A 26,456-nucleotide genomic window follows, 5' to 3' on the forward strand; every position below is an offset into this window, starting at 1 on the left:
CCTTTTGACTCCTTGGGTGTGTTCCCGATGAGCCCCCCCCCCCCCCCCCCCCTCCCCCAGTGCACTTTGTGAGAAGCTATTGGTACATGAAACGCCTTAAGTAAGGAACACACCTGGACTTTATCCCACAGCTCCCCTATTTCTGCAAAAAATCAATAAAAAAAGGCACAACTTATACTGTGGATTTGTAAAAGATAAACATAAACTTGTACACACATAAATGTATTATGAACACTAAAGTAAAAGAATTCTATGTGATACTTTATTAATGAACTTTAATATAGACGTATGCATTTGTTTTTCTTCTATAGAGTATACACATATCTATATTTGATAACCTCAAATATAAAAGCAGCCCTTTATCTAGTTTTATTCTTCTCTCGCGATGAAAGACTGTCGCATGCCGCTTGGCTTCAGCGCCGGAGGAGTCGATCAGCACCGCCCCCCCACCCGAGGCCCCGCCCCCTCACACAGGGGCGGGGCTTCTAGCTTGCACAACTTGCACACGTCAAGTGATCCGTTCTGCTCCTGAAAGACACCCAGATTTGAGTCGAGTGTGTGTGTGTGTGTGTGTGATCTTCTAGTAGCACAAGAGTTATTGAGACGTGTCTAGACTCCTCCCCCTTTACACTGGACTGGTGAGCCGTTGTAGAAACGGTCTCCTTGGTTACGACATCTTCTCTCTGCTTTGTTGGTCGTGAAGTCGGCTGCTTCCAAACTGTGACTCTTCCTCCTCGTGGCATCATCTCTCTCTCTCTCTCTCTCTCTCTGGTCACCTTCCTCCCTCGTTCTTCCCCCAATGTGAAGACGCTAACTGGTGGTTGCCCCCGCCCCCCCCCCCTCCCCCCTCCGCCCCCCCCAGCATCTGTATTTTGTATATTTTTGCCTTCTTTTTTCTTACCTGTGCGATGCAGCGTGAGGCTGCATGCTCCATCCTCGCTCTAGAGCGGTCGAGTCCTTAACAACTTTTTGTTTTTGTTTCCAATTCGAAGGTGATGACGATGATGAATGCTGCAGACATATATATACACATACATACATATATATATATATGTATGTATGTATATATATTCAGTAAATATATGATAACGAGTGCATCAAGAGGCTGGACGCCTGGGAATGTGTAAATAAAATGCTCACACTATTTTTACCTGATGTTAACAGAGCTTTTTGTAAATGTCTGCTGTATCATTCTGGATATTGTAAATACAAGAATAGCTCAGTCGGTCATCTGTCATTGGGTAGAACTATACAATTAAATTAACCTTTCAGTGTTCTCCCGGTTAAAGCTATTATAGGTTTTATGTATTTAGAGTGTAATATCACGAGCCAAAAAAAAAAGAAGCTGACTCCAGGAGGAAGTCGTGGAGGAAGTCGTGGAGGAAGCGACCCGGCACTTCCTGTCCGTCTGTAAAGCTCTTTGCACTTTCACGTTCAGTGGTCGGTGTTCTTCATCAGCTTCTTCTTTTGTAGCGCAGTTTCAGATCTTTAAAATATATATATATATATATTTAAAAAACGTGGCAAAGTTCAAAAGCGACAGAAAAATGATTTTTAATATTTCTCTTGCAAGAAGCTTCGCTCTGTTTAGATCCTCTGAACGGAGAGAAAAGATAAAGATATCGGTATAGATATCAATATAGGTATCAATATCGATATCGGTATAGATATAGATATCAATATAGGTATCGATATAGATATCAATATAGATATCAATATAGATATAGATGGAGGACGTTCCTCATACCTCACGAGGCATTCGGTCCTAAAACAATATTGTACGAGTGCAAAGTGAGACGATGTTACTTTTGACAGAAGTAATCCACTAATTTTTTATTTTTTTTTTAAAGAAAAGTTTAATTAATAAGCAATACGTTGAATTCAGCAGATTTACTGGTCTTTCTTTCAACCAGTAGCTTCCGCTGGTTACCGTTGGCTCATGTAAAAGCCACTTTATGACTCTATTGTTCTACATTTGGCGTTTATTATTATTTAATTGTTCCATCAAAAGTGTCATCGTCTCTCTTCCGGCTGCGTTCTGCAATAATAAACATAAACTGACGTCATGAATCCATCTCGAGGAAGTTGATTTGGTCCCACATCCGTTTGTTTTCAGAAAAACCACGAGCCCACTTTCCAAGACAAAAGATCAATCAAAAATATAAAGCTATAAGTAAAAGATGTTGTATGTTTTCTATTATCTTGTAGAAGAAATACTTTTGTAAGTATGTTGAAAGTATAAAGTATTTGCTGGATTCTGCTTCCTTTGACGACGGTGACAAAACAATAATGTACAGAGGAGCGTGTGGACAGATGTGAGGTGCAATTTATGTACATTTGCAACTAGACCTATTAAAGTTTTATTTAGCTATTTTACAGCCGTGTGGTCTCGTGTCTGTCGCTATGAAATATGAATGAGGCTTCATGTGAAGATTCACACGTTCATTATGAAAGATGGAGGGGGGAGAGAGGGAGGGATGTGAGGAGGGAGGGATGTGATGGAGGTATATGACGGAGGGAGGGATGTGATGGAGGGATGTGAGGGAGGGATGTGATGGAGGGATGTGATGGAGGGATGTGATGGGGGGAGGGATGTGAGGGAGGGAGGGATGTGACGGAGGGAGGGATGTGATGGAGGGGTGTGATGGAGGGAGGGATGTGATGAGGGAGGGATGTGATGGAGGGAGGGATGTGATGGAGGGAGGGATGTGATGGAGGGATGTGATGTAGGGATATGACGGAGGGAGGGATGTGATGGAGGTATATGACGGAGGGAGGGATGTGATGGAGGGATATGATGGAGGGATGTGATGGAGGGATGTGATGGAGGGAGGGATGTGACTGAGGGATATGATGGAAGGATGTGATGGAGATGTGATGGAGGGATGTGATGGAGATTTGATGGAGGGAGGGATGTGACGGAGGGATGTGATTGAGGGATGTGATGGAGGGATATGATGGAGAGATGTGATGGAGATGTGATGGAGGGATGTGATGGAGGGAGGGATGTGATGGAGGTATATGACGGAGGGAGGGATGTGATGGAGGGATATGATGGAGGGATGTGATGGAGGGATGTGATGGAGGGAGGGATGTGACAGGGATATGATGGAAGGATGTGATGGAGATGTGATGGAGGGATGTGATGGAGATTTGATGGAGGGAGGGATGTGACGGAGGGATGTGATTGAGGGATGTGATGGAGGGATATGATGGAGAGATGTGATGGAGATGTGATGGAGGGATGTGATGGAGGGAGGGATGTAATGGAGGGATGTGATGGAGGGATGTGATGGAGGGAGGGATGTAATGGAGGGATGTGATGGAGGGATGTGACGGAGGGATGTGATGGAGGGAGGGATGTGATGGAGGGATGTGATGGAGGGAGGGATGTGATGGAGGGAGGGATGTGATGGAGGGAGGGATGTAATGGAGGGATGTGATGGAGGGAGGGATGTAATGGAGGGGTGTGATGGAGGGGGGTATGGAGGGAGGGATGTGATGGACTGGTTCTCCTCAATGAGTGACCTACATACCGCTCCATTGTTATTCCCCACAGGGGGAGAACGGGGGGGGAGCTGGAAGATCCTGTGAGTCATCTCATAATGTAGATTTAGTATCTCATAATTATGAGATGATGAGATATCTCATGATTATCAGATAGTTGAATTACAGGCTTCATGTCTCGGTCACGGTGTAAACGGGCTTCCAGAAGATGGAGATGGTCGTTCACTTTGTTTTTTAAATCCAGCTCAAAGCCAGCGGGGGAAGTCGTGTATTATTAATAAATGAGGAAAGTGGGTTCTCCAAGGCCACATTTAAGGAACGGCGTGTAACATTCAATACGACGTTCATAACTGTTTTAATCGGTGTGTAATCACCTGAAAGTGTTTTCGTTATGGGAGCGTTACTAATAATAATAATGATATTGTTACGCCACCGTGGTGACTTTATTTTACGGTCATTGTTGATAAAGAAGCTAACGGGAGCTGAAGGAAATAGATCTTATTAGTGCCACATATTCTTCATGTCCTCTTTTGACCCAATCCCTTCTGCACGAGTGCGACTCGAGGGAAGACCCGCCCCCTACTCTGCTTCTGATTGGCTACAGCCCGCTACGCGCTAACGTTAGCCTAGCTGATACAGCTAATACAGGGTATTGTATTTTATTAAAATGTCGGTATGTCACAAAAGTCAGAATAGTGTGCCATAAAAATGTAAATCATGTAATATCACTCACCCTCACTTCTTGGGGGGGGGGGGTCTCACACCTTCAAAGAGCACTTTTATTTATTTGCCGTGCGATCAATACCTGTCACTCACGTGTCCGATCAATACCTGTCACTCACATGTCTGATCAATACCTGTCACTCACGTGTCCGATCAATACCTGTCACTCACGCGTCCGATCAATACCTGTCACTCACATGTTTGATCAATACCTGTCACTCACATGTCTGATCAATACCTGTCACTCACGCGTCCGATCAATACCTGTCACTCACATGTCTGATCAATACCTGTCACTCACATGTCTGATCAATACCTGTCACTCACGTGTCCGATCAATACCTGTCACTCACGCGTCCGATCAATACCTGTCACTCACATGTTTGATCAATACCTGTCACTCACATGTCTGATCAATACCTGTCACTCACGTGTCCGATCAATACCTGTCACTCACGCGTCCGATCAATACCTGTCACTCACGCGTCCGATCAATACCTGTCACTCATATGTCCGATCAATACCTGTCACTCACGCGTCCGATCAATACCTGTCACTCACGCGTCCAATCAATACCTGTCACTCACGTGTCCAATCAATACCTGTCACTCACGTGTCCAATCAATACCTGTCACTCACATGTCCGATCAATACCTGTCACTCACATGTCCGATCAATACCTGTCACTCACATGTCCGATCAATACCTGTCACTCACGTGTCCAATTAATACCTGTCACTCACATGTCCGATCAATACCTGTCACTCACATGTCCGATCAATACCTGTCACTCACGTCCGTGTCAAAGCAGCTAACTGATGCCTTTGAGTGACAGCACACTTCATTAATGGTCTGATAATAACCACATTTATAGAAGTAATCACCTAAAACGTCCCTCTGACTGCTCAGTGGTTCTCAAACTGTGGGGCGCGCCCCTCTGGTGGGGCGCGGTGGTACTGCAGGCGGGGCGCGGAGGAAATGCAGAAAGACCTTTATTGAGAACTTCACATGTCACAAGTTCAAAGTCCACGGACATAAAACCAAGTTATTAATAAATACAATGTCAATAAATGTTGAAATGCCCGTACACGTCGGCTCAGCCACTAATACTAATAAACTTGACACTAATTGTGTTTTGCACAGGTTGCACGTTATGAAAATGGATGCAGTGTAAAACTCTTTATTGCCAAATATTTGTTCACAGGTTGCACTTATTGTTATTATCTTGAAAAGATACGCAGTGCAAATCAGGTTCATTGCAGCCACAATAAGCTGTGTTTTTTGCATTGTTCTAACAAAGCGGTTACACGTTTGGTTTACTTGTGATTGCGAATGTTCTATTATTTGAAAAAGCAGAGATGGAGTCACACAAAGTTATTCCAATAAAAAGGATGGACCATGATGTTGGTGTCGGGGCGTGAACATTGTTGTTCCTCCAAAGTGGAAGTTTGAGAACCACCGAGTTAGCTCATCGCTAATGGCTGGAAACACAAATAAATACTGTACAGTACAGTGTGTACACACACACACACACACACACACACACACACACGACTCTGTGCAAATGGAACAGTCCCATGAGTTGTGCAAATTCAAGACCACAACACACACACTGAGGACTCCTTGATGCGTGTGAAGCGTTGTACGTTGCCCCTAAAAGAAAGAACAACGTTTCAGTGTCGCCGAGAGAGAGAGAGAGAGCAATCTGCCCGGAAGAATCAGTACATCTCAGCAGGGGCCCAACGAGCCCTCCTGTCTTTCTATTGCAGGAGCTGCAAAGGAGCTGCAAAGGAGCTGCAAAGGAGCTGCAAAAGGAGCCCCCCCCCCCCCCCCCCCATGCAGGAGGCTGGAGGCGGTGTTTGGGCGTCGGATGCCTGGCCGGAGCTCCTCAGTTCTCCACGTTGGCCCTGAGCGTGCGAGGCTTGAGTCTCTGGTGCAGCCGGTGGTCCTGGCTGGACGCCCTCCTCAGGGGGGCCGGGGAGCCCAGCTGAGGGTTGGCGAGGCCCGCCGTCTGAGTCTTGGAGGCTCGCGGCATCATCGCCCGGCTGCAGCTCACGGAGCGCCTCTCCTCCCACGCCGGTCCTGGGACTCGAGCTGGGCCTCGCACAGCTCCAGCAGGGCCGTGACCTGCTCCCTCAGCGGCAGGGGATTTGAACCTGCGACCGGCCAGGTGGAAAAAGGCTTCCACAAATGCCTGCAGGCCATACCTGCGAAGCAGAGAGACAGTTATGTGTTAGACAGCAGCCTAGCAGACCAAAAGAATCCAACTCATCCTCCATCAACAGGTCCGCTACAGGAGCGTAAACAGAGCATTTGATCATTGTATTCATCTTCATTTCACAACTTTCAGAATATGAAAGGTCAGAGCGACTGAAGGTCAAAGAACGAAATAAGAAAACAATGAAGTGCTCAGAGCTGAATCCTCCACTCAAAGGTCGAGAGGAGGAAGACGAATGTAGAGAACTAATGAAAGGAGGAAGACGCCGATGGAGCGTCTTCACCTCCACCTCTTCACCTCCTCTTCACCTCCTCTTCACCTCCTCCTCCTCTTCACCTCTTCACTTCCTCCTCACCTCTTCACCTCCTCCTCACCTCCTCTTCACCACCTCTTCACCTCCTCTTCACCTCCTCCTCCTCTTCACCTCTTCACTTCCTCCTCACCTCTTCACCTCCTCCTCACCTCTTCATCTCCTCTTCAACCTCCCTCCTCTTCACCTCTTCACCCACCTCTTCACTTCCTCCTCACCTCTTCACCTCCTCCTCCCCTCTTCCGCTTCACCTCCTCACCTCCTCTTCACCCTCCTTCTCACCTCCTATCAGAGGAGAGCTCTTTAATAAATTACCTTGTGTGTCCTTTTAAAACGTTGCTGCATAACCTCCCCGTAAGAACATGTGTAAATACGAGCGATGCGTTTCACGCCCCACCTCGTGTCCACCCACACACACACACACACACACACACACACACACACACACACACACACACACACACACACACACACACACACACACACACACACACACACACACACACACACACACACACACACACACAACACACACGTAAATTATTCATGTGGGACGCTCTCCTCGCCACCGCGTTGTGATCTCAGCTCACTTCAATTACGACATCTGACAAAGAACGACAAGCAATTATCTCCGAGCACATCATCCGCTCCGAGTCTCAAGGACACCCGGCTCCCTGTGTGTGTGTGTGTGTGTGTGTGTGTGTGTGTGTGTGTGTGTGTGTGTTACCTGCTTCTCTGGAGTCGGGCGTTGTTCCTGACCAACGCCGTGTGATGTCTATGTAGAGGATGTCCACTGAAGCCATGGAGAAGTTGCTGTTGCTCAGCTTGCAGGTCCTAAAAAGTCAATATGTTAGAAATCAACAATGACGTCAACATGTTTTATTAAAAGTATTCTTTATTGTTTTTTTATTACGAATAGGGAAGGGGAAAAGGGTGTTTATCCCATTAGAATTGCCTTTGAGAAGGAGAACCCATGTGTCAAATATTAGATAGTTTCTACTATTTTATGTACTGTTTATAAGATAAAGATCTTTATATACAGTATATAAAGATCTTTATGTACCGTTTATATACAGGGCGCATGTTGCCCTGGACCCCCATGAATAAAGGACCTGGTGTACCTGATGAAGGTCCTGAAGGCCGTGGGGCCCAGGCGCATGTTGCCCTGGACCCTCAATGATAAAAGGACCTGGTGTACCTGATGAAGGTCCTGAAGGCCGTGGGGCCCAGGGCGCATGTTGCCCTGGACCCTCATGAATAAAGGACCTGGTGTACCTGATGAAGGTCCTGAAGGACCTGGTGTACCTGATGAAGGTCCTGAAGGCCGTGGGGCCCAGGCGCATGTTGCCCTTGACCCCCAGGAAGCGGATGAAGAGCGCTGCGATCCGCTCCACCAGCCGCAGGTAGTTGAACTGCTTGGTGTACTTGGGGTAGACCTGCTTCAGGCACAGCGAGGGCAGGGCTCCTTCGTCCGGGCTCCTCATCTCGGGGGCTCCGCCTCCATGGGAATCTCCTCTCCGTGTTGGAGCCCGCCCGCCCTGACCTGGGCCCTAAAGTCAGACACAGATACATGAGTGTGTATACTTGGAGGTCCGAATGGAGCCAGCGTTTGGGTGTCACATGTTTCCCAATAGATCCACCGACCTCCTACACACCAGATCTGTAAGTAAGACAAAGCCCGGAAGGGAAGGGGACTTTTAATTGGACTCCAGGAGATGCCTCTTGAAAAGCTCCACTGGGTCTCTGCAGTGGTTTTATTTAATGAAAGTCTGGTGATGGAGGCCGACGGGGCTTTAGAGGTTAATGGTAGACGTCACGTTTGATGATGAGGCAGAAATATTAAAAAAGCACTTATATCAGGTACTTGAAGAAATCCATCGACTATAAATCCGGCCATCGCTCTCCTGTGGCACAGAGGTGGTCAAGAGATGGAAGGTCCCCCCCCCGTTATGAGGGTAAAGTCTGACTGGAGATCAGCCGCTATGAGGGTAAAGTCTGACCGGAGATCAGCCGTTATGAGGGTAAAGTCTGACTGGAGATCAGCCGCTATGAGGGTAAAGTCTGACTGGAGATCAGCCGTTATGAGGGTAAAGTCTGACTGGAGATCAGCCGTTATGAGGGTAAAGTCTGACTGGAGATCAGCCGTTATGAGGGTAAAGTCTGACCGGAGATCAGCCGTTATGAGGGTAAAGTCTGACCGGAGATCAGCCGTTATGAGGGTAAAGTCTGACCGGAGATCAGCCGTTATGAGGGTAAAGTCTGACTGGAGATCAGCCGTTATGAGGGTAAAGTCTGACTGGAGATCAGCCGTTATGAGGGTAAAGTCTGACAGGAGATCAGCCGTTATGAGGGTAAAGTCTGACCGGAGATCAGCCGTTATGAGGGTAAAGTCTGACTGGAGATCAGCCGTTATGAGGGGTAAAGTCTGACTGGAGATCAGCCGTTATGAGGGTAAAGTCTGACTGGAGATCAGCCGTTATGAGGGTAAAGTCTGACCGGAGATCAGCCGTTATGAGGGTAAAGTCTGACCGGAGATCAGCCGTTATGAGGGTAAAGTCTGACTGGAGATCAGCCGTTATGAGGGTAAAGTCTGACTGGAGATCAGCCGTTATGAGGGTAAAGTCTGACCGGAGATCAGCCGTTATGAGGGTAAAGTCTGACCGGAGATCAGCCGTTATGAGGGTCAAGTCTGACTGGAGATCAGCCGTTATGAGGGTAAAGTCTGACTGGAGATCAGCCGTTATGAGGGTAAAGTCTGACTGGAGATCAGCCGTTATGAGGGTAAAGTCTGACTGGAGATCAGGAGGAGGAGTTTTTGGTAATTGGACTCGAGTATTACCATTTGTGCTTTTATTGCACGTACAATACTATTTGGTAAACAAAAACAATAACAATTAGAGAAAATAAACACAAGTATAGCTGAAGTGTGCTTGTGTCTTCTCACCCGTTGCTTGTGAACTACAGGACTAAACTACCAAACTCAATATATTATATCAGAGTACCTTTTGACCCTCAAAGTGAAAGTGCTCTTTGTATCTTGTGTGGTTGTTGTCCTCGTAATGGAGCGTTGCTTCGCCGTGTTTATCTGTAACACACACGTGGCCGTCGGTGTGTATCAAACGTTGTGCGTTTCCCTCCAGTGTGTCAACGGGCCGAGGACACACTGGATGATTAATGAGGGCGCATTACGCGCCGCCGGCGGCTGCAGTGATGATTACATTTTTTGGAGCATATCCAATCTAATGGCTAATTCAATCAATATTAGCACTAGCTCGTTGGGGCATAAGTAGCATATCCCCCCCCCCCCCCCCCCCCCCCCCCCCACCCACCCACACACACACACACACACACATACATACTTCCTGGCAATCGCCACCTGAGGTGAAAACTAAAGCTGTGTTGATTATATCATATCTATAGATTATGTATTGAAACGCTCCGGTTTCTATCTGCAGTAACATTCTTCATGCTAATCACTGTTTTATTATTTAATAGTCTTATCAGCAGCTCTCAAGTCACCACTTTGCTATTCTCAGAATATCAATTAAACTTCTTATTCTGCAATGTTAGGACCAAAAGCTCATTAACATCGATCCTTAAATGAATAACATACGGCTCAAAACGGTGTTTACTTTACTTCACTGTAGCTTATACTGGAATAGTGTCCCTAAATAAAGAAAGTTATGAATTATGAATCAAAGGATCCTTTGATTTTAGGACGAGGTTACATCCTGAAAATTTACTTTTCAGTGCTTTTTGGTAACAATTTATTCAAGGAGACAACGTGGTATCGGTGGTATTTATGGTATGGATTTTTTTATTATATTTTATCAGCCAACATATCATTAATACCTATATTCCCAGAATAAACTAACCGGTGACTTATTGTACAGACCAGAAACTCTGAAAAGTGCCCATCACTAATTTTTATGACATCTTCAAAATTATGAATTTATGTCCCGGCAGCATTTAATTTTTTTTTAACGCTGATATTTGTGATTGAAAACTTACATTAATGATTAATTGGTTAATTATTTTACGAAAATATTTGAAACTTAACTTTTCTTACGGAGACAGAGACGCCATCATGTCCTCAAAAGAGGACTCTTAAGACAACGAGAGATGAGAGCTGTGTGTGTGTGTGTGTGTGTGTGTGTGTGTGTGTGTGTGTGTGTGTGTGTGTGTGTGTTTACATTGAAGGTTTCTTGCGTCCGGGGTCCATGAGGCGCAGCGTGTCCCTGATCACGCCCACTTTGACCTCTTCGTCGACCGGACTGGGAACATATTCAAAAACTCCTGGTGCCATCTGAGACCAACACAGATATATATATATACACATATACACGACGGCAGTGCACAGTAGTAATAATAATAATAATAATAAAACTATGGACTCGTACCTCTTGTTCATGTTCTATTCTCATACTGGGGTTGGAGTTGACCTCCAGTAACACTGGCTTCAGGTTCTTCATCAGCAGGATGTCAAAGCCTAATATCTGAGACACAAACACATGCTTATTACATACTTTGGAATAAAGCAGACTGTAACAAGCTATTATCTGTTAATGCCACACATGTATATGAATTAATCTGATTTATGCAGAAAGAGGTCAACTTTTCAGCATTAAGTTGTTTTCTCTTTATATAGATATTTATATGTAAACTGTTCATGGTCTGGTTGGTTTTATCAATGCGTAAAACAATAAATAAAAGTCTGAAATGTTATTATTATATTCCATTTCTGCTCATGGATGCCCCCAGAATGCTACACGGAGGGTTATTGAGGAGGGAGCTCACTGAATATTGAGCACCTGGTTTTAGGACACAAGCTGTGAGTTCCTGCAACAAGGGTTCCTTTTAAAGGTAGAACAATGTGCTCAACGACATGTTCCTCCACCCCGACGACGTCACCAGCGACCCACCTGGAAGCAAGTGGGTCCCGGTTTTCCAGGTGGGATGTCGGCCTGGTGGTAGACTCGGAGTTCAGGCACCACGGCGACGGCGGTCTTGATCACCAGAGCGATGATGTCAGACCACACCTTCTTGATGTCCACGCCTTTAGCCGCCAGCCTGTACAGCACGCTGGAGAGCGTGCGCTTGCTGCCGGTGCTCTGGCTGTCCGAGTGCACGAAGTTGCCGCTGTGGACGTTGAGGGAGTAGTTGGTGAGGTGCATGAAGACGTGGCTCAGGTTCTTCTGGCTCGGTTCCTGCACAATGAGAATATAGGTACGCGTTTCAGGGCAGAGCAGATAAACAATGAGCAAGCAAAGCTCCGAGCGCTAATAGCTACCTGGTAGGGCTCCGTGCAAAAGCGCGTCAGGCCCTCCTTGGCGATGTATATCTCCAATGGCTCCAGGGACTTCAGCAGCACGTAGAGGCGGATATCGAACTTCAGCTTGTCGATGAGGAGCGGCTTCTGGATGTACTCCTGGACCACCGCCTGCTTGGCCTGCGAACCCACCATGGGCTTCAGGTCACCGGGGTCACGGATGAGGTAGATGCCGTCCCCCTGAGAGCCCCCATCCGGCTTGACGATGAAGGTGGGGTTCAGCGTTGCGTCGTTCTCCTTCAACATGCGGATCTACAGCGGTGGGACGGGACGCCGGTCAGACAGGTTTCACACACTGGGGGGGGGGGGTTAGCGTAGCCGTCAAAGCTAGCAGCCTGCGGGGCAGGAAGGCCATTCAATAGTTATATTCACCGGCATGCGAGCGTTTGATTTATTGATTGCTGTCGGGTTGCGAAAAGAGAACTTTAACTAAAAAGAGCTTCTAAAATAAAGTGCCAAGCCAACTTTAACAATTCATCACAAGTCCTTAGAAGTGTTGTCATAACACTGAAATGATTCTTCTTTTAAGATGTTATACAAGAATATATAATGCAGTCGATGTTTGAAATAGTTCATCTTGCTGAGTTAACAGTTTACAGCCGATTGGCCAGAGAGACCAAACATTGGGGCTCCCCTAATCCCAGAGTTGGACCATTGAGGGGGTCCCTGATTGCGCAATACGGCTAAACAGATACCCCGATTGAACCTCTAGCTGCGTCCAGATGATCCGTTGATCAAGTTGTACCGAATGTGCGTCTCATGATCCACTGCATGTATTCATCTCTGCCTACAAGCTAAACAACATCATTAAATGATGCCTTTGAGTCAGAAGTCTAATCTGAGCCTTCTGATTCTGTTTCAGTTAGATTTTATTTGATGCTCATGCGTGTCGATGCTTTTTCCTCACTGACACGGAACCTAAGATGTCTTTTCGTCTGCTGTAAACTAGATTTAAATGTCAACCGTGGTATTCTGGTGCCCCCTGCTGGACATAATATATATTGTTGCTATTTACTTCAATATAATCTGGCCTTTCAATTGCATTAAACATTTGATTTAATTATCCAAATAAAAATATAAAAAGGCCCTGATAAGTACATGCCAGTGACAAATTTAAATATGTGTCTACCTGCCAAAATGTAAAAAATAAAATATATATATATATACATATTTTAAACAGTTCATTTCAAAAGCTCGTTCTCCCCTCGGCCTCTTCAGGACTCTTTTCTCTCCACGTTAATCCCACCAGATCCAACCATGTGTGAAGGAGTGTTGGATGACCATAACGGGTCATATTCATGACCGCGGCAGTCCGTTCTTCCCCTCAGGGAGCGAGCCGTGAAGCGAGCGCATGAATGAGGCGCTCCAGTGGACCCATTTAACCACCGCTGTGCTGGACAGATGACCGCACACGCCGGGTTGTTGTGGCTCAAATACGTCAGGAAAATCAGGAGGAAGCAAGACGGCAAACACACTGGCTTTACTTTCAGAGCGGTCTTTAAAAAGCTTAATCTGGGACTTCCTGTCGCCGTCTTTATCTCCAAAAGACACGATAAAGACGTGTCACAAATATACAGGACCAGGACCAGGACCAGGACCAGGACCAGGACCAAGACCAAGACCAGTACCAGGACCTGGACCAGGACCGTGCTGTAATGCATGTTGACTTCCTAGCACGGCCTACGGGGGCACGTAGCCATCGCTAATGTCATCAGTGACACCTGGTCTCACGCTCATGTGGCTTTTTAAGCTTATTTTAGCCTTCTTAGTATTGTTATTTTTATTTTTTTTAAATCTTTTTATCCGTTCCATGATTTGTGTTTTTTGTCAGCAACTTTTCAACGCTGCCATCTTGGACCGAGAAGAGATATCCAACCTCAATTTATCATGTTAATGAAAAAGTAAAACCACTACCATCACAGTACATCTAGAGCTCCACCATCATCACAGTTCATCTAGAGCTCCACCATCATCACAGTTCACCTAGAGCTCCACTATCATCACAGTTCATCTAGAGCTCCACCATCATCACAGTTCATCTAGAGCTCCACCATCATCACAGTTCATCTAGAGCTCCACCATCATCACAGTTCATCTAGAGCTCCACCATCATCACAGTTCACCTAGAGCTCCACCATCATCACAGTTCATCTAGAGCTCCACCATCATCACAGTTCATCTAGAGCTCCACTATCATCACAGTTCATCTAGAGCTCCACTATCATCACAGTTCATCTAGAGCTCCACCATCATCACAGTTCACCTAGAGCTCTATCATCACAGTTCATCTAGAGCTCCACTATCATCACAGTTCATCTAGAGCTCCACCATCATCACAGTTCATCTAGAGCTCCACCATCATCACAGTTCACCTAGAGCTCCACTATCATCACAGTTCATCTAGAGCTCCACTATCATCACAGTTCATCTAGAGCTCCACTATCATCACAGTTCATCTAGAGCTCCACTATCATCACAGTTCATCTAGAGCTCCACTATCATCACAGTTCATCTAGAGCTCCACTATCATCACAGTTCATCTAGAGCTCCACTATCACAGTTCATCTAGAGCTCCACTATCACAGTTCATCTAGAGCTCCACTATCATCACAGTTCATCTAGAGCTCTATCATCACAGTTCATCTAGAGCTCCACTATCACAGTTCATCTAGAGCTCCACCATCATCACAGTTCATCTAGAGCTCCACTATCATCACAGTTCATCTAGAGCTCCACTATCACCACAGTTCATCTAGAGCTCCACTATCATCACAGTTCATCTAGAGCTCCACTATCACAGTTCATCTAGAGCTCCACCATCATCACAGTTCATCTAGAGCTCCACCATCATCACAGTTCATCTAGAGCTCCACTATCATCACAGTTCATCTAGAGCTCCACCATCATCACAGTTCATCTAGAGCTCCACTATCATCACAGTTCATCTAGAGCTCCACTATCATCACAGTTCATCTAGAGCTCCACCATCATCACAGTTCATCTAGAGCTCTATCATCACAGTTCATCTAGAGCTCCACTATCATCACAGTTCACCTAGAGCTCCACCATCATCACAGTTCACCTAGAGCTCCACCATCATCACAGTTCATCTAGAGCTCCACTATCATCACAGTTCATCTAGAGCTCCACTATCATCACAGTTCATCTAGAGCTCCACTATCACAGTTCATCTAGAGCTCCACTATCACAGTTCATCTAGAGCTCCACTATCATCACAGTTCATCTAGAGCTCCACCATCATCACAGTTCATCTAGAGCTCCACTATCACAGTTCATCTAGAGCTCTACCATCATCACAGTTCATCTAGAGCTCCACTATCATCACAGTTCATCTAGAGCTCCACTATCACCACAGTTCATCTAGAGCTCCACTATCACAGTTCATCTAGAGCTCCACTATCATCACAGTTCATCTAGAGCTCCACTATCACAGTTCATCTAGAGCTCCACTATCATCACAGTTCATCTAGAGCTCCACTATCACCACAGTTCATCTAGAGCTCCACTATCACAGTTCATCTAGAGCTCCACTATCATCACAGTTCATCTAGAGCTCCACTATCACAGTTCATCTAGAGCTCCACCATCATCACAGTTCATCTAGAGCTCCACTATCATCACAGTTCATCTAGAGCTCCACTATCACATTTCATCTAGAGCTCCACTATCACCACAGTTCATCTAGAGCTCCACTATCACAGTTCATCTAGAGCTCCACCATCATCACAGTTCATCTAGAGCTCCACTATCATCACAGTTCATCTAGAGCTCCACTATCATCACAGTTCATCTAGAGCTCCACCATCATCACAGTTCATCTAGAGCTCTATCATCACAGTTCATCTAGAGCTCCACTATCATCACAGTTCATCTAGAGCTCCACCATCATCACAGTTCATCTAGAGCTCCACTATCATCACAGTTCATCTAGAGCTCCACTATCATCACAGTTCATCTAGAGCTCCACCATCATCACAGTTCATCTAGAGCTCCACTATCATCACAGTTCATCTAGAGCTCCACTATCATCACAGTTCATCTAGAGCTCCACTATCATCACAGTTCATCTAGAGCTCCACCATCATCACAGTTCATCTAGAGCTCCACTATCATCACAGTTCATCTAGAGCTCCACTATCATCACAGTTCATCTAGAGCTCCACTATCATCACCATACAACTCTACCTGGGTGGAGAACTGCTGGCACTCCTCCGGAAGGATCCAGGAGCGAGGATAGAAGTCGTACTCCTCGGGGAACAGCTCCTGCATCGTCCTCACGGCCCGACTCAGGTTGATCTTCCTCAGCATTTCAATCATCCCTGCGAGTGCACAACGCACTCAAATCAAGTTACATTGCTACGGGGGAAGCAAATAATCTGTAGGACGAGGAGGAAAGCCAACAGACACAACTCAATATGACTAAAGTATAACATGCATGTAGAGCGATAGTCGACGTGTGATGTGCATTTCTTACTAACACAATAATCTCTAGCGTCTCCAAAGTCATGAGGATCAGTGAGGGTTCAACTGAATCCTGAATATCAACGGGAGGCTGCAGGGCGAGGAGAGCGACAAAAAGCGGCGAGATACCTGGGAACTTGTTCACCTGCCCCGAGACGACGCGGTCGTTGTCGTGGAAGGAGACGCCGTGCCAGTAGATGTCACAGGGCGCTCGTCTTCCCAGAGGAAACTGAAGGAGGGGGAGAGAAAAGATCATCTTAAACCAGAACATACTATCACTTCACACACACACACGGTCTGCATCTGTAAATGAGAAGGCTTCTTTAGTTCATGTGACTCAGGACATCGGGGGCTCTCGTGATCCTCCAGAGGGATAATCTGGCCTAAAGACGGACTAGTGCTCGCTCTGTTGTGATGAGCTGGAAGAAAAAAAAGAAAAGAAGGAGGCGATACTATAAAAAGGGTTTAGAGGGCCGGGAAGTCTGACTGGCTTTTATCTTCCACACCTCACACAATGAAGTCAAAGGACATTACAGTCACGGGTCCAGATATAGTCTGCACATTAATCCTTTCAGTAACTTATCAGCAGCCATAACTGATGTGTTGTCGTGTCTTTCTGTATTAAACCATTCGGTCTGTGGGGACACTCTTCATGCTTAGATCTGAATCTTGGTGTGAAAAGATGCTCTCCCTGATGAGTCAATCTTTAAATGTATTAATCTATATCAAGTTGCATTGGAAGGTCACTAATAACTTCTACCCCCCGTCCAGCTATAAGATAGATCTCTGACAGTTGTGTGAGACATGGAAACCCTAGATAGTGCCACAGAGATGCCCACGTAAAGCGGTCTCATCGCATCAGCGGAGGAAGTCCAATTGATTGGAGTAGTTTCTAGGAATCAGGCGTTCAACCCGTTGACATAACCACGAGTGGGTCAGTGGAAGCGCGCTCCGTAGCTAATGGAGCACAAATGCAGCCGTAGGATACTTTAAGTTGCAAATAGCACGTATAGTCCTCGTTATACTGGTTATGAAGTCCTAAACATGGCAGCCTCCGGGTGGCAGGCCTTTTAAAACGGCATAATCGAAATGCCAAACCCAACGATGCAATGCAGTTATTGGTCGTATTCTTCGTCACCCAGAGCCTCAGGCGTGCCTCTCTCTGCCTCCAGGAGGACGAGCAGGCTGTTGGATTAGAGGCCCTTAAGGCGAATCATAAGAGAACGCCATATGTTTACAGTCGGTTGACAGCTGTCCATCAGGCGTGGTAATGTGGATGTAAAAACAACGTGCCAGTCACTAGCGTGTCTTCACAAAATGTCCATAACTGTATCCGGTATTCTATGTGTGTGTGTGTGTGTGTGTGTGTGTGACCCCTTCAAAGATGCTGACAGGTAGCACAGGATCCATGGCGCCCTTGACTTCTCGTCGGCGGTGCAGCAGGAGGACAAAACGTGGTAATGCATCGGCCGGCCGGCTCCCCGTCCCGATACCAGACCTGGAAGGGTTTGAGTGTCACTGCTGGGCCCCGGTGATGGAGTCGGTACCTCACCGGTCCCCTCGCGATGCCCCTCTTTACCCCTCGTGCATAATGGAGACCGGCAGGTTTTACCTGCAGCGCCTTCAAATGGACCAGATGGCGGTTGTGGAACTGGAGGAATTAGCCCTCTCATAAATGTTTTAATGTGGCCGAGTTTCATTTAGAGCTACTTTCATGCACACCGCTCCTCTGTAATGTTATACATGTTATATCTCTGTAATGTTATACATGTTATACATGTTATACCTCTGTAATGTTATACATGTTATACCTCTGTAATGTTATACATGTTATACCTCTGTAATGTTGTACATGTTATACATGTTATACCTCTGTAATGTTATACATGTTATACCTCTGTAATGTTATACATGTTATACCTCTGTAATGTTATACATGTTATACCTCTGTAATGTTATACATGTTATACCTCTGTAATGTTGTACATGTTATACATGTTATACCTCTGTAATGTTATACATGTTATACCTCTGTAATGTTATACATGTTATACATGTTATACCTCTGTAATGTTATACATGTTATACATCAGAGCCATGCGCACCAGTCCAATTAATAATGGGCCGAGTTTTCAATCAATGACTTCTTCAATCATTAATATAAATACTGGAATTAATGAATCAATAGGAAAGGAAAACAAGTCTTCATACTCTAATTTAGAGCTGCAACCAAGAATATTTCAATTAACAGATGATGTAGTGATTATTTAGGTGGACTTTTAGACCGCCACACGATAGGCCAAAAACTAACTTAACCAACCAAAATATAAAAAATAGATATGACAAGGAATTATTGTTCCAGAGGAATACAACCTGTGCAGAACATCGGTGGAGTAACATGTTGTTCCAAGACCAACAGGAGAGAACAACAACAACAACAACAACGACGAGAAGTACACTTGTGTTGCCCACCTCTTTCCACTTGAGCTGCCTGATGCTCAACCGGAGGGCCTCCAGGGAGGTCTTGGCCTTGGAGATGTCCACCGTCACCGGCCTCCTCTTCCTGCCGACCTTGAACCCGTCCTCGCGGCGTGTTTCTTGCTGGTTTTGGGATGGATGGGTGTTCACGTAATTCCCATTAGTCTCCAACTTGCCCTGCAGTATTTTCCCAGTTCCTCTGATGTGAAGAAGTGCGCGCTCGTGCCCGAGTCTGTTCGAGTGTTTCCCGACGTGGGCAGCCACCGCGGAGCCGCGCAGCGACGCGTCAGAGGTGCGTTTGCCGCACGAGTTCTTGGCATCCTTCCCCAGCTGACTTCGACCGGTGACCCGGTGCGCGCAGAGGATGGAGGCGTTGGACGCATCTCTGCCGGCGGCTCTGGTGACGCTGGCCGGGCCGGGGGAGACAGGCGCGGGGGGGGAACCCGCCGCTGACCGCCGCTCCTCCGCATCCACGCCCCCCTCCTCCCCGCCCAGTGACTTCATGTCCTCCACTTGAATCTTGACTTTTACGTAACGGTCACTCATTGCGCGAACCGCCCCGAGCGACGCCGCTGGCCGTGGGCACAGCTGTCCCGCGGAGTGGAGCGCATTGCTAGCTCAAACGGCTAATTAAGATGGGACTCACGCGCGTGTTCCGCGTCAACGGCGCGCGCGGCCATTACCGTTAGTCAGCGCTGAAGAAGTAACGGCCACCATAGTCAATGACAGCCATGGAGAAGGCTAGCGGAGCTTAACCTAGAGCCCCCCCGGAGCTAACGAGCTAACGAGCTAACGAGCTAACCCCGACGTTGGCCAGCGCGTATGGCTCCGTGCCGGTGGCGGAACCCCCCGTCAACCTGTAGCTCATGACAGACTTTACCTCCCGGGGCCGGCGGTCTACTTGTCCGGCGTTGCCCCGCGTTGTAATGACGGCCACGGCCCCCTGCTCGGCCGCTCTCCCTCTCCGTGTGTTGTCAAGCGGCAGAAGGCAAGAGGCAGAGCAGCCCGTTGCCCAGCTGGTGCTGCGTTCAGGGCTCCTCGTAACTCCCAGTGTTCGGAAGGCGCATTGACTCCATTTCTGATCGCACCTTAACTATAAATAGAAACGTGACTCTAGTGGTGTTGTTGCTCTATGTAACTGTTTGTAAATGTAAATAAGGGTTTGGTGGTTACGTACCACGGTGTATTTTCTTTCTTTCTTTCGTTTTTTCAACCCGCGTGCGTTTATTGCCGAAAGCAAAAAACTGCAGCAGTCGTGTCAGAAACTAAAATCACCAAACCGATACCACACGGACTCCAACGATGTGTGAGTATTGATCTGTTTATTCTACGGGTTGATTGTTGTTAGGAACGTACTCGTATGAAGCCGTACGATTTACCCTTTTAAAGTCGTATCCGCTTTGAAAAGGTATCTTGTTTTCGACAGCACGTGAAGGCAACAAGGGGGATGCCAAATACCAATATTCACACTGACCAACGAGTCCGCCATAGCGCGTGGCAGAGGTGTATGCACCTGCCGTCTGACGGACTGCCCGGCCACAATGACGAGGTATCGGGCCCAGTCAGGACCAGCACGGGGCCGGCAGTAATAAGGGATCTCGGGCTGCAACAAGTCCCTTCCAGGGCCTGGACCATTTGAGTCCCATCCAGACCCAAAGGAGGGCCCGTTGTTTCTGTAGACATTGAACTCTCAGCTCGTTATATAGTTTAAACACATAACAGAGGAACAGCTGTCTGCTTTGGATTCATCAATAACAACGAATGTCTCCACTGATGTAATGATCAGCCATATGGCACCAAATAACTTATACACTTATTTATTGTACCACGCAATCACAGCTTTAATTTAATGTAATTTATTTGCTGGATATTCTTACATGTGAATTAGAATAACTCTGACATGTCTCTCCTCACACACGCGCGCGCGCGCACGCAGACGGACAGGAAGCGCCGGACTATGTTTGTGTCGGCGGTATGAAAACAGGCCCAGCGGAGCATCCCTCCCTTTAAAGGAGCGCAGTGATGAGTCAACCCTGAGCTCCCCGTCGGGGAACCCACCGGCTCTTTATTATGGGGCTCGTTTTCATCTGAGGACATGGGAGAAGGAGATGCTTTGGGGTCATCGCTGCTTATCGGATTCGCCTCGACTCTGAGGAGGAGGTCCTTAATTATGGGATGGAGCTGAAATGTGAAAATCCTCGATTTCAAGGACGCGTTTCTTTTCCTTTTTTTTTTTTTGATTGATGTTGAAAAATAGGATTACGAAGCCATCAGATCCCGTGTCGTGTCAGACGTATTTTGTCTTTATTTTATCCAGTTGATGACAAGCGGAAGGAAATCTGCTGTCGTGTCCCGGCGTAGCTCCGTAACGATGTGATCACATCTGCTGGCTTCTCCCCCGTCACGGTCGCTCATCATGCCGCGAGCTCTGCGGAGGCTGATCCATCTGGTGCTGTTCTGCCCTCTGTCCAAAGGGCTGCAGGTATGTGTGCACGTGCACGATGCCAGGCTGCTTTGTGCTTGTGTGTGTTGCAAACCTACCTCCGTGCATGTGTCAAAGTACCAGAGCAATATCCCCTGCGTCCTGCACACATGCACCGGAACGCGTCGTGAGCAATACAACAGGAGGGTGCAGACCGACATCATGTATCCTAAACAATGGAGTGGGCAGCATCCGTTCACCCTGACCGGAAACTGGACTCAAACTCTGTGTGTGTGTGTGTGTGTGTGTGTGTGTGTGTGTGTGTGTGTGTGTGTGCATACCTTATGCTTCAACTTTACAGAGAGAAATATTGTTTACTTTTCACTCCATTCTATTTATTTGATGTTGGGGAATCTTCAGATAGAGATTTTAAGTGTAAAAAATAAACCTTGAGTTTAGAAGTTGTCTCAAAACATTTCTCCTCATCTTCACATAAGGTTTCACGTAGAGGTATAGAATATTTATCAAAAAGCAACGATTCGACCCCCATGTTGGGAAACACCAGACCACCAGCCATGCACCATGCACCAGACCACACGCCATGCACCAGACCACCAGACCACATGCCATGCACCAGACCACCAGACCACATGCCATGCACCAGACCACCAGACCACACGCCATGCACCAGACCACACGCCATGCACCAGACCACACGCCATGCACCAGACCACCAGACCACATGCCATGCACCAGACCACCAGACCACACGCCATGCACCAGAACCACACGCCATGCACCAGACCACACGCCATGCACCAGACCACCAGACCACATGCCATGCACCAGACCACCAGACCACATGCCATGCACCAGACCACCAGACCACACGCCATGCACCAGACCACACGCCATGCACCAGACCACCAGACCACATGCCATGCACCAGACCACCAGACCACATGCCATGCACCAGACCACCAGACCACATGCCATGCACCAGACCACCAGACCACACGCCATGCACCAGACCACCAGACCACACACCATGCACCAGACCACACGCCATGCACCAGACCACCAGCCATGCACCAGACCACCAGACCACACGCCATGCAAAGTAGCTCCTCCATGACCACTGCAGCTGTTAATGCATCAGTATGAACAAACAATAAAAACATGCACTATTATATCACTATACTTTCCTATGTACATTCTGTTGTACTTTACCGTATGAGGGATTTTCATCCCGAGGTCATGTGACCAGCTGTCCTTCTCCGCCTCCAGAGTCGTCTCCCGGCCATCAAGGTGAAGTACCTTCTCCTGGCATGGCTGGGCATCCTCATCGGCAGCTGGGTGGTCTACATGCAGTATGCCTCATACTCTGAACTCTGCCGCGGGCACGTCTGCCACATGGTCATCGTGAGTATAACCTGTCAATGCAGCGACGTCTTCATCCGCTGGATCCGTCAGTATGTTTGTAGTTGTGAGGTCACAACTAAACCATTTTTAGACCGTTTTCTCAGTTTCTCTAAATGTGTCCCAGTTTATTTTACAGGTGTTCTTTTTGAATATTATAGCATATAAACATGTTCTAGTGGAAACTCAAAAATACAAGCATGACCCTAAAAAGGAGTTCAATATGTCTCCTTTAATAGACTTACTGAACAGATGACCTAACAGTTGTTATTTTTAAATAATTCTAAGCACTCCGAACTGTTTCCTGTGTTTGTTGTAATGCACTTCCTGTTTGCTTCTGCAGTGCGATCACTACAGAAGGGGCATCGTGTCGGGCTCGTCCTGCAAGGCGCTGTGTGACCAGAGGACTCTGACTCTGCAGCACTGCAGGTCCACGTCCTCCACACATCAGGTCACACACACACACACACACACACACACACACACACACACACACACACACACGGACGGCCTGCACAAGGATGCACATTTCATCTGAAACACAGATTTTGTATTTTTTTTCTGCTAATTATTTTCCCGGAGGAAAAACACAACTTAAGTGTTATTCACAAAAGTAATAGAAAGTATGATATACCATGTTGGGGACACAGGCCCAATGTTTGGACTACATTTCCAATATTAAAGGGAAGTTGAAGGTAAATCTGTGCGATAAACACTAAACTTATTTGACGCCATCTCTCGTCATTTGACTTGCAGGTGTACGGCGCGCTGTGGAAGGAGAGGCCCGTGGTGGTCAAGTGTGGGCTCGAGGACGCGGTGAAGCTGGACGGGGCTCCAGACTCGCTGCTGCGGCAGGAGATGATCTTATTCGACAAACCCACCCGAGGAACCTCCATGGACGAGTTCAAAGAAATGCTGCACGCTTTCCTCAAGGTCTTTTCTTCAGCAGGTACACCATGTAATATAATATAGTAGATATAATAATAATAATCATATATGTCTCCACCTCCTTTTGCAGGCTAACCTCGGGGAGCAGCCGTCTCTGGCCACCTTGGTGGACCGGGTGGTCACGCTCGCGGACGTCAACCAGGATGGCAAAGTGTCTCTGGCGGAGGCCAAGTCCGTGTGGGCTCTTCTCCAGATCAACGAGTTCCTCCTGATGGTGGCGCTGCAGGAGAAGGAGCACACCCCCAAGCTGCTGGGCTTCTGTGGAGACCTGTACGTGACGGAACACGTGGGCCACAGCTCCCTCTACAGGCTGGAGGTGCCCCACTACCTGCAGGCTCTGGTCCCGGAGGCCCTGAGCTCCAGCCTGAACCACTGGCTGGCCCCGGCCTGGCCCCGGAGGGCTCGCATCACCATCGGCCTGCTGGAGTTCGTGGAGGAGGTCTTCCACGGCTCCTACGGCAGCTTCCTCATATGCGACGCCAGCCCTCGCCACGTGGGCTACAACGCAAAGTACGACTGCAAGATGGCCGACCTGCGCAGCGTGGCGTCCGAGGCGGTGGTGCGGGGGTTCATGAAGGGTCGGCGGTGCGAGACCAACGCCGACTGCACCTTCGGCCGCGACTGCACGGCCACCTGCGACCGGCTGGTGAAGCAGTGCAACACGGAGGTGGTGCAGCCCAACCTGGCCAAGGTGTGCGTGCTGCTGCAGGACTTCCTGCTCTTCGGGGCGCCCTCGGACCTGCGCGGGGACCTGGAGAAGCAGCTGCGCACCTGCGTGACGCTCAGCGGCCTGGCGAGCCAGATGGAGGTGCACCACTCGCTCGTCCTCAACAACCTGAAGACGTTGCTGTGGAAGAAGATCTCTAACACGCAGTACTCCAAATGAGGGGTGGAGGTCGTGGACTATGACGTGAACGTGATTATTAATGTGCTTTCATTCTGCATTGACTGTGAAGAACAGGAAACTGTGAAATACTGACTATACAATGTGAAACCCAGAAGAAGACTTTGTGTTATTGTTTTGAGAAGCACATGTATCTGTTTAGACGTAATATTCTCAGGGCGCTGCCTATGACTTATTGAGTAAATGTAGTTTTTAACATAGTTTCATAAAACCCTCTTGTCTTCCCCATAGAGGCAGAATGTCAAAATGAGACTTCTTTTTGTACACCGGTAGATATTAATGGAGCTTTGTGGTTTCCTGTGTGTAAATGACAAATAATGGATATAATAATGCATATACACAGTCCCTCCGTGGTATTGATCTGATATCGGTTATGTATTTCAAATCGACCCGAACAGAGTTGTAATTGAGGGTCAGACGTTGAACTTGAATGAACTTTTAATCCATAAATAAACGGTTTTGAACAATTGATTTTCAGCTGTTGTGAATAAAATTGCATTCATCTGAACGGGGTCGCTATAGTACCACAAGAAGTATGAAGTCAGACATATGTAATATAAAATATAATAACACCACTGATTGACAGCTGGACAGATGTTCCCACCACCCACTGATTGACAGCTGGACACTGGATGTCCCTCTACTTTTTGATTGACAGCTGGACGTCCCTCTACCTATTGATTGACAGCTGGACACTGGACGTCCCTCTACCTATTGATTGACAGCTAGACACTGGACGTCCCTCTACCTATTGATTGACAGCTGGACACTGGATGTTCCCTCTACATATTGATTGACAGCTGGACACTGGACGTCCCTCTACCTATTGATTGACAGCTGGACACTGGATGTCCCTCTACCTATTGATTGACAGCTGGACACCCCTCTACCTATTGATTGACAGCTGGACACTGGATGTCCCTCTACCTATTGATTGACAGCTGGACACTGGATGTCCCTCTACCTATTGATTGACAGCTGGACACCCCTCTACCTATTGATTGACAGCTGGACACTGGATGTCCCTCTACCTATTGATTGACAGCTGGATGTCCCTCTACCTATTGATTGACAGTTGGACACCCCTCTACCTATTGATTGACAGCTGGACACCCCTCTACATATTGATTGACACCTGGACACTGGACGTCCCTCTACTTATTGATTGACAGCTGGATGTCCCTCTACCTATTGATTGACAGTTGGACACCCCTCTACCTATTGATTGACAGCTGGATGTTCCCCCTACCTATTGATTGACAGCTGGACACCCCTCTACCTATTGATTGACAGCTGGACACCCCTCTACCTATTGATTGACAGCTGGACAGTGGGGGATGCTGGATCGCCTGGTGACACCACAAAAAGCCACAATGGCCTTTTTTGGGCATAAGAACCTCGTCAAAAGCCTATTTTACTCTTCTATAATAGACTAGTTGGATTTTGTATAATTTAACCATTTAGATTGAGTTTGATACACTAGTGTATTCACAATTAATTAATTAATTAATTAGTGAGCCTCACACTTAAATGCAAGTGAACCTTGACTGATGTCAACTGCATGCAATATTCACATTGACCAGAGCCCAAAATAAATAAATAAATAAAATAAATATATATATATATATATATATATATATATATATATATATATATATATATATATATATATATACACACACACACACACATAATAAATATATACACACACAAATA

The 26,456-nt window shown here is 47.0% G+C and overlaps 3 protein-coding genes across 7 annotated transcripts in view; 2 read left to right on the forward strand and 1 right to left on the reverse strand.

The window, feature by feature from the left end:
- The window catches only part of LOC117740275 (disabled homolog 2-interacting protein-like), an 80,043-nt gene extending 77,700 nt beyond the window's left edge, over positions 1-2,343 (forward strand). For all 4 annotated transcript variants that reach the window (XM_034546556.1, XM_034546559.1, XM_034546558.1 and 1 more), the window contains one exon: positions 1-2,343. This exon is cut by the window's left edge and continues 780 nt beyond it. The gene's annotated coding sequence lies outside the window, so the exon portion shown is untranslated.
- A 3,826-nt stretch (positions 2,344-6,169) lies between these two features.
- On the reverse strand, positions 6,170-20,064 carry ttll11 (tubulin tyrosine ligase-like family, member 11). The gene is given in 11 exon segments (XM_034547120.1): positions 6,170-6,437; positions 7,486-7,592; positions 8,064-8,248; positions 8,251-8,308; positions 10,952-11,064; positions 11,159-11,254; positions 11,681-11,965; positions 12,049-12,339; positions 16,294-16,427; positions 16,699-16,798; positions 19,042-20,064. Coding segments are annotated over 11 exon segments (2,076 nt in total). The 5' UTR covers positions 19,594-20,064; the 3' UTR covers positions 6,170-6,282.
- On the forward strand, positions 19,735-25,210 carry dipk1b (divergent protein kinase domain 1B). 2 transcript variants are annotated; one of them, XM_034547121.1, is made up of 7 exons: positions 20,042-20,353; positions 20,474-20,596; positions 20,984-21,529; positions 22,757-22,891; positions 23,232-23,339; positions 23,645-23,821; positions 23,907-25,209. In XM_034547121.1, exons 3-7 carry the CDS (start codon positions 21,464-21,466, stop codon positions 24,720-24,722), a joined length of 1,302 nt encoding a protein of 433 aa, XP_034403012.1. In that variant the 5' UTR covers positions 20,042-20,353; positions 20,474-20,596; positions 20,984-21,463; the 3' UTR covers positions 24,723-25,209. The 2 variants fall into 2 exon arrangements, with proteins under 2 accessions (XP_034403014.1, XP_034403012.1); XM_034547123.1 differs by lacking the exon at positions 20,474-20,596 and having other exon boundaries at positions 19,735-20,353; positions 21,365-21,529; positions 23,907-25,210.
- Positions 25,211-26,456: the final 1,246 nt, after the last annotated feature.

The sequence above is a fragment of the Cyclopterus lumpus genome, chromosome 12 (assembly GCF_009769545.1).
Source record: "Cyclopterus lumpus isolate fCycLum1 chromosome 12, fCycLum1.pri, whole genome shotgun sequence".
Lineage (NCBI taxonomy): Eukaryota > Metazoa > Chordata > Actinopteri > Perciformes > Cyclopteridae > Cyclopterus > Cyclopterus lumpus.

Excerpts from the sequence above, each read along its gene's own strand:
- dipk1b (XM_034547123.1), top strand. The coding sequence starts at position 21,464 with ATGCCGCGAGCTCTGCGGAGGCTGATCCATCTGGTGCTGTTCTGCCCT. Across the intron at positions 22,892-23,231 it reads ACGTCTGCCACATGGTCATC|TGCGATCACTACAGAAGGGG; the intron begins GTGAGTATAACC and ends TTGCTTCTGCAG. Across the intron at positions 23,340-23,644 it reads CCACGTCCTCCACACATCAG|GTGTACGGCGCGCTGTGGAA; the intron begins GTCACACACACA and ends TTTGACTTGCAG.